Genomic DNA, 8,252 nt, shown 5'->3' with positions numbered 1-8,252 from the left:
GCTGTAATTAATTGCTTACTGCCTGTATCAGTCACTGGAATTCTAGCTTTCTGGGAAAACGTATTTCTTCTCTTTTGTTCTCTAATGCTCAGCACCCTGCGTGGCTGGCATTTAAAAGACTAACAAATATTTGTTGAATGGATGGATGAATGCATGAATGAAAAACCAAATGAATAATGAAAACATAAGTGTATAATACACTATAACAGGTACTACATTGGGCTTGCATAGTACTATGGGAATTCATAGCAGGAGCATTTAAAGCCAGGCTTGACGGGGCTAATCTCCGGAAGAGCAATTAATCTTTTCAAAATCCGACTCCTGCAGGATACGGTCCCCCACTGGCCTGCCACTAGTTTAAAACGAATTATTTTCTGTGAAACATCAGGATTGTGCCAATAGTAGGGCATCAATAAGATTGAATAAGTCAAAGGCTTGCGCGGACAAGTCCAATTAGAACACCTCTGGCTAAAAGCCAGAATGAATGAACGGGCTCATGCCTCGGCGTAGACACAGAACTGGGACTGAAAAATCTGCCCCAAGCCTCCACGTCGACTTTGGCTCCACCTGCAGCGCCGGCGCCGTAGTCACGTTACCCGGGCCTCCCAGCCCTAGGCGCCTGGGCCAGCCTGCGCCTGCGCAGTACTCCGAGACCGCGGACCCGTGTCAGTGACAGCTTCCGGTTTGGTTTCTCCGCCTTCTGCTTGGCTAGAGCTATTGGGGCTCAGTGGCGGCCGCAGTGGGGTGGAGGGGGGCAGGGCGTGGTGAGGTAAGGTGAGTGCCGTAGTGGGGTTCCCCGGAGCCATGGCCTGCTCCATTGTCCAGTTCTGCTACTTCCAGGACCTCCAGGCCGCCCGGGACTTCCTCTTTCCTCACCTGCGGGAGGAGATCCTCAGCGGCGCCTTGCGGAGGGACCCCAGTAAGTCCGCCGTTCCTTCCCCCGTCACCCGCGGCCTCTGCTCGGCGGGTTCGGGTCTCCTACTCGCTCTGCGCCTCCTGCCTCTGCCCTCTGGACCCCCACTTCTCCCCGTGCCTCCCCTCCGCTCCGGGATGACCCCCTGCCCACCTCGTCCTGAAGCCCCATTTGTGTTGTCGTCCTCTCGACCCAGCTTTTCTCCTTAGCCCCTCTGACCCCTGGCCAAAAATTGCGTCTTGTTTCCTCTCGCCTCTGCCTATCACCGCTTCCTCCCTCCCTCCCCCCACCCCCACACATTCCTAGCTTTCTTTCTAAGTATCTTCTCCGTCTCCCATCTTCAGCCTGGGGTCGTTCCATGTTTCATGTTGCCTGCTTCGTGATCGCATCCTCCCCGTTCCTTGCCACATGTCAGCGCTCCACTCTGGTATTGCCCCAGCGCCCACTCTCTTCCATCCCGGAGACTGTGGCCTTCTGCCACCTCCCATTCCGAAAGTGTTGATCATCCATCCCCCCACACTCTTCCTTCTTTCATCTGCGTTTCCCTCATTCAGATTTTGAGAACAAATGGCTGACAAATGAGTGACTCTTGAGGTGGTAAGACTCTCTCAAAGAAGGAAAATAACCTGTCAGGAAGTGAACAAGAATCTACATTAGGAACTAAAATTACAGTGACATAGCCAAGAAAGGTTAATTTGCTTTATTGGGATGAGAAGCCTTCCACCTATTTTTATCATCAAAGTGTTTAATAAGCCTTTCCCCAAGTAGTATAAAGTTCCAAGCCTGGTTTATTAGATACTACATAGGCTTTCAGAATTTCATACATTTCATCTTTTGAAAGGGTGTGCCTTGTGTTTTATTTTATTTTATTTTTGCATTTCCAACATGAAGCACTTTTGGCTTTGTAGTACAGCGCTCTCACTTTGTGCTATACCGGAATGGTGATACAAAGCCCACTAAGCTCCTCTCCCTTTTTTAGAAAATTTAGAAGATATCAAATCGAACCCGTCTGTGAATGATTGCATACTTTGTGCCAGTCATTGGTGCCACAAACCAAATAAGGTTGGTGGACCCTGCTGTGGGAACTTATGGTTTACAGACCAATCATTAACTTCCATTCAGTGTGATTGAGATACATATGCGGCATTTTCTTGAAGTGGTGATACTTAAGCCTGCCTTTGAAGTACTAGTTAGAGGAGTAAAGGAGCAGTAATAGCATGTGCAGAGGAAGGGAGGCCTAAAATGGCATGGTATTTAGAGAACTAAGAAAAGCTGAATGGCTGGAGAGGAGGATGGGAGAGGAAGAGTTGGGGCAATGAGGCAGTAATAGTAATAAGGAGCTAGACCATGAGAAGCCTTGTGAAAGTTGTGGCGTTTCTCTGAAAGTTTAAGTAGAGAAATGACATTGTCAGATTTGTACTTAATGTAATCAACAACACTTGTTGAAGACCTGTAATGTGCTCTGGTAGGAAAGTGGAGGAGAGATTGGAAGAAGGGAAATGGATTGGGAAGCTCTTCCAGTAATCCAAGCAAGAAATTATGTGAGCTTGAATTAAGAATCTTAGCAGGATGAAGATGAAGGACTAGATTAGAAAGACTTAAAGGAGTTAGAATCTGCAGGACCTTGTGAAGGTCTGGTGATGGGCGTTGTTACTAGCAAGTGAGGGGGAGTTTAGGAAGTCTTTGGCTTGTGGTTTGGGCAAGTATATATAATAAGAGAATGAAGGATACAGATTTTCAACCTTTTGCATTTTAAATGTTTACGGTATGTCCCAAGTAAGGACATCTGGTTGAACACCAGATATAGATAGTCTAAACAATAGGGAGTACTGGGCCAGAGATGTTAATTGGGGAGCTAACAGTAAAACGTGTCAGTTCAGTCTCAAGGATTATGTATGTTGTGAAATGCACTGAGTACTAAAGCTGTAAGCTTAGAGGAGCACTAGTGTTTAAAAGTCAAATAGAGGTTACTGGGAAGAAGACTGAGAAGGAGTAAAAGAAAGAGGAAAATCAGGTGAGAGTAAGGCCCTCGGAGCTGAGGAAGGCAAGAACTTGATGAAGGTGAGGAATGGTCAGCAGTTTTGCAAATGCAGCAGGGGTCGGGTAAGAAAAGGATAGAAAAATGCACATTGGTTTTGGGAAGGTGGAGGTAACTTGGACCTTAGGACAGTTTCAGTAGGATAGTGGAGGCAGAAAGCATATTTATAGGATAAGGGGTTAAAAAGTGAAGTATACTATTTCAAGGCGCTTGGCTGTGAAGGATAGCAGATGCAGGATTGTAGATAGGGAATGTAGAAAAAAGGAACAGATTTTCTTTATCCCTCTACCACTCTCCTGGTCCAGGCCACCATCTTTTCTCAACCTGGGCTATGATATGATATGTGTCTTCTTCTAGCAGATCTTCCTGCTTTTGCTCTTGGTTTCCAGATGAAGTCTCACTCTGTTGCCCGAGCTGGAGTGCAGTGGCATGATCTCGGCTCATTGGAACCTCCACCTCCTGGGTTCAAGCAATTCTTCCGCCTCAGCCTCCGGAGTAGCTGGGACTACAAGCATGTGCCACCATGCCCGGCTAATGTTTGTATTTTTAGTAGAGATGGGGTTTCACTATGTTGGCCAGGCTGGTCTTGAACTCCTGACCTTGTGATCCACCTGCCTCAGCCTCCCAAAGTGCTGGGATTACAGTCATGAGCCACCGCACCCAGCCTAACATTGCCTTTTTAATAACCCTCTATGGTTTTTGATTGCACTTAACATAAAATCCAAAGTTCTTAAATGGTGTATAAGGCCCTTGAGACTCTGCTTCCTGCCATTTCTTGGACCTTATACACCTCTCCCCTTATTTCTTATGCTTCAGACACTCTTTTTTGTTGTTAAATCAGCCAACCACATTTGTGGCTGAGGTTTTTGCCCTCACTGTTGTCTATGCCTTGGATGCTTTTTGCAGATCTTTGCATACTAGTTGCATCTTGTTATTCAAGTCTCAGCTCAAATGTCAACTCAGGGCAGCCTTTTCTGACCACCTGATCTAGATCTAAAGTAGTCAGTACAACCCCCTTGTTCCCACTTGTTATTCTCAATCATATCATTCTGTTTATTTTCATCATTATATCTATACTGTCCAGTATGGTAACCTCTAGGCACATGTGGTTATTGAGCCTTTGAAATGTGGCCAGCGCAACTGAGGAACTGAATTTTTAAAATTCAAGTTAATTTTAATTAATTTAAATTTAAGTAGCCAAAGTGGCTAATGGCTATAGTATATTATGGCACAGTTATAGGTGCTAAAACTCAGGTACATACAGATTGAATACTTGTCCGAGTTACACAGGCAGTTGGGGATATAAATACACCCCAAACATCTAGATTAATTTGCACTATAACTATAGATTTATAAATATGGTTTAATGTATTTCTCTTCTAAATCAAATTCTTGAGTTTATGTATGTTGATATTATTGCGGCTATGATCAATTCATGTAGAAAATGAACAGAATGGACCTCTTCACCAGTGAGCCCCTTTGTAAAACTTATACAGATGATCTCAGACTTATGATGGTTTGGCTTCCAATTTTTTAGCTTTACGGTAATGTGAAAGCAATGTGTACTTTGTAGAAACCATACTTCAAATTTTGCACTTTGATCTTTTCCAGAGCTAGTGATACAATGGGTAAGATACTCTTCTGTGATGGTGGGTAGCAGCAGCAAATATGAGAGACTGTACTCTACAGTATTCAAGAAGTACTGTATTCAAGAAATTACATGAGATATTTTCAACCCTTCATTATAAAATAGACTTTGTGTTAGAAGATTTTGCCCAGCTATAGGCTAATTTAAGTGTTCTGAGCACTTTTAAGCTAGACTAGGCCAAGCCATAATATAAAGAGTTTTGAATGTAAACTTCTGTACAGTGAAATTTTACAGAGAAAAAATGAAATTAGCAGAGCAGGTAAATAGGACCTGACTTAAACTGCTGATGGTATTTGCCTTTGCTTTTCTTCACTTTATTTATTAATGTTATAAATGTTTATTGAGAAGCAGAAATCATGAGATCATCTTAAATTTTTTTAGCTGATATAGTTTTAATTTCTTAACCCAGCTCATCTCTAGAGGATATGTAAAAACATAAAACACCTCAATTACTTGTGAATTATAGAGGTGTATCAGTTGGTTTAAAAGTACTTTTATTGGGCTGAGCTCTTGGAAGACTCAGGTCCTTGGGTCACAGGCATCATGGACCAATCTAAAGAAAACTTCATTTCAGGGCCTGTTAAGGCTACAGCTCCGGTTGGAGGTCCAAAACGTGTTCTCATGACTCAGCAATTTCCTTGTCAGAATCCATTACCTGCAAATAGTGGCCAGGCTCAGTGGGTCTTGTGTCCTTCAAATTCTTCCCAGCGTGTTCCTTTGCAAGTACAAAAGCTTGTCTCCAGTCACAAGCCAGTTCAGAATCAGAAGCAGAAGCAATTGCAGGCAACCAGTGTACCTCATCCTGTCTCCAGGCCACTGAATAACACCCAAAAGAGCAAGCAGTCCCCACTGTCGGCACCTGAAAATAATCCTGAGGAGGAACTGGCATCAAAACAGAAAAATGAAGATCAGAAAAGAGGCAGTGGGCTTTGGAAGACCTTGAAATTGGTCGCCCTCTGGGTAAAGGAAAGTTTGGTAATGTTTATTTGGCAAGAGAAAAACAAAGCAAGTTTATTCTGGCTCTTAAAGTGTTATTTAAAGCTCAGCTGGAGAAAGCAGGAGTGGAGCATCAACTCAGAAGAGAAGTAGAAATACAGTCCCACCTTCAACATCCTAATATAATCAGACTGTTTGGTTATTTCCATGATGCCACCAGAGTCTACCTAATTCTGGAATATACACCACTTGAAACAGTCAGTAGAGAACTTCAGAAACTTTCAAAGTTTGATGAGCAGAGAACTGCTACTTATATCACATAATTGGCAAGTGTCCTGTCTTACTGTCATTCAAAGACAGTTATTCGTAGAGACATTAAGCCAGAGAACTTCTTGGATCAGCTGGAGAGCTTGAAATTGCAAATTTTGGGTGGTCAGTACATGCTCCATCTTCCAGGAGGACCACTCTCTGTGGCACCCTGGACTACCTGCCCCCCGAAATGATTGAAGGTCGGATGCATGATGAGAAGGTGGGTCTCTGGAGCCTTGGAGTTCTTTGCTGTGAATTTTTAGTTGGGAAGCCTCCTTTTGAAGCAAATACATACCAAGAGACCTACAAAAGAATATCGCGGGTTGAGAATTCACATTCCCTGACTTTGTAACAGAGGGAGCCAGGGACCTCATTTCAAGACTGTTGAAGCATGATCCCAGCCAGAGGCCAATGCTCAGAGAAGTACTTGAATACCTCTGGATCACAGCAAATTCATCAAAACCATCAAATTGCCAAAACAAAGAATCAACTAGCAAGCATTCTTAGGAATCGTGCAGGGGGAGAAATCCTTGAGCCAGGGCTGCCGTATAACCTGTCAGGAACATGCTACCGAAATTTATTTTACCATTGACTGCTGCCCTCAATCTAGAACACCACAAGAAATATTTGTTTTACTGAGCAGGTGTGCCTTAACCTCCCTACTCAGAAAGCTCCACGTCAATAAACATGACACTCTGAAGTGAAAGTAGCCATGAGAATTGTGCTACTTATACTGGTTCATAATCTGGAGGCAAGGTTCGACTGCAGCCACCCCATCAGCCTGTGCCAGGCATGGTGTCCTCCCAGGAGGCAAATCCAGAGTCTGGCTATGGGGAAAGTGACCACTTTGTCCTGACTCGATCGGTTAAGGAGCTGTCCAATAACCTTCCAAGTACCTGAGTGAGTGTAACTTACTGGGTTGGCCAAGCCTGGTAAAGCTGTTGGACTGAGTATGTGATTCTTTTCAAGTATGAAAATAAAGATATTTGTACAGAAAAAAAAAGTACTTTTTTATTTTACTATGGACAGCTGCTGGAGATATGATACCACTCTCTTCTATATTTGAATTATCAAGGTATGACTTTATATTACTTTGTATATTTAATTACAAAAGAAAACTGTCCTCTTTAGCTTTAAAAGATGCTGAACGCTACCCGTTCCCAATGTTTACGTTAATGACAACTGTTAATAATTGTTTTTATAAAGTAAATACTATCTACTTAAGACATGAAGTCTGGTCTTACTGCTTTGTGGCTTTTTTGTTTGTTTTATTTTTGTTTTTTAGAGACAGGGCCTCACTCTGTCGCCCAGGCCAGAGTGCAGTGGCATGATCATAGCTCACTGCAGCCTTAAACTCCTGGATTCAGTCTCCTGTGTTGCTAGGACTACAAGTATGCAGCACCATGCCCAGATAATTTTTTTGGTTTTTGTTGAGATAGGGTCTTGCTGTGTTGCCCAAGCTGGTCTTGAACTCCTGAGCTTAAGTGATCCTCCCACCTGGACTCCCAAAGTGCTGGAATTACAGGCATGAGCCACTCTGCCTGATTTATTACTTTGAAGTTGCAGGGATGGGTGGAGTTTAGGTCCCCACTTTATGGGTCCCCATTTAACCTACAGTGACATAATTTCCAATGACTAGACCGGAACTTTCTGAAATTTACAGCTGAGTTGGGCAAAAGTATAAATAAATAAATACATGAATAAAGAGGGAGAACCAGAATAGTTGGAGATAATTTGGGTATTATAATATTGTGTATTTCTTGATTTACCTAATAGTAAAATAATTTCTTGTTGACATACTAAAAATGTAGAACAGTTTTCCTTCTTGCCTCTTTTACCAGCCAGAATATAAAGCATGTAGGGAATTATGTTGAAATAATCAATTCATGTTTTTAAGCAATCTCTGAGAAAAATGTGCTTTATTTAGGATAATCTAAAATCATAGAATCACTTTGCATAATGGGCTATCAAAAATGATATAAAATACTCTATTTTTTATATGTAGTAAAAATTTTTTCTCTAGTTTGAGATCATACTAGGAGAGAAAATAATCTGAAAATAGAACATTTATAGAGATTTCAGAAAATATATAGAGTTATTGGGTTTGTTTAAAATTGGAAGAGGATCATACAGATAAAATTTTACCAGTGAGGAAATTAAGATTTGAGTGTTTTTCAATTTCTTCATTCTGGTAGTATTTATTGAGCATCTACTATGTTCTAAGCACAAAATGAGTTTAAAGATAAATAAAATGAGTCCCTCAAGCAATTTTCAGCTAATAAAAGAAGACACATATGTGAAACGATTGTTAGAGGTGTTATGCTATGATATGGCACATGATGGGGGAGAATGAAGGAGTGTTGATCTAGTCTGTACAGGAAACCCAGAAAGTCTTCATATAGGAGGTG

The 8,252-nt window shown here is 42.2% G+C and overlaps 1 protein-coding gene and 1 pseudogene across 3 annotated transcripts in view; both read left to right on the top strand.

Moving 5' to 3' along the window:
- Nucleotides 1-639: 639 nt before the first annotated feature.
- The window catches only part of RAB3GAP2 (RAB3 GTPase activating non-catalytic protein subunit 2), a 124,458-nt gene continuing 116,845 nt past the window's right edge, over nt 640-8,252 (top strand). The window contains exon 1 of one of the 3 annotated variants that reach the window (XM_055234863.2): nt 640-919. In XM_055234863.2, the coding sequence (XP_055090838.1) occupies nt 805-919 (115 nt within the window). In that variant the 5' untranslated portion in view covers nt 640-804. The remainder of the gene's footprint in view (nt 920-8,252) is intronic. The other 2 variants (XM_055234864.2, XM_063613938.1) reach the window with 2 other exon arrangements.
- LOC129458711 (aurora kinase A-like) lies at nt 919-8,165 on the top strand (annotated as a pseudogene).

Source organism: Symphalangus syndactylus, chromosome 19 (genome assembly GCF_028878055.3).
Source record: "Symphalangus syndactylus isolate Jambi chromosome 19, NHGRI_mSymSyn1-v2.1_pri, whole genome shotgun sequence".
NCBI classification, from domain to species: Eukaryota; Metazoa; Chordata; class Mammalia; order Primates; family Hylobatidae; genus Symphalangus; species Symphalangus syndactylus.
This window is presented reverse-complemented; position numbering and strand designations above follow the sequence as displayed.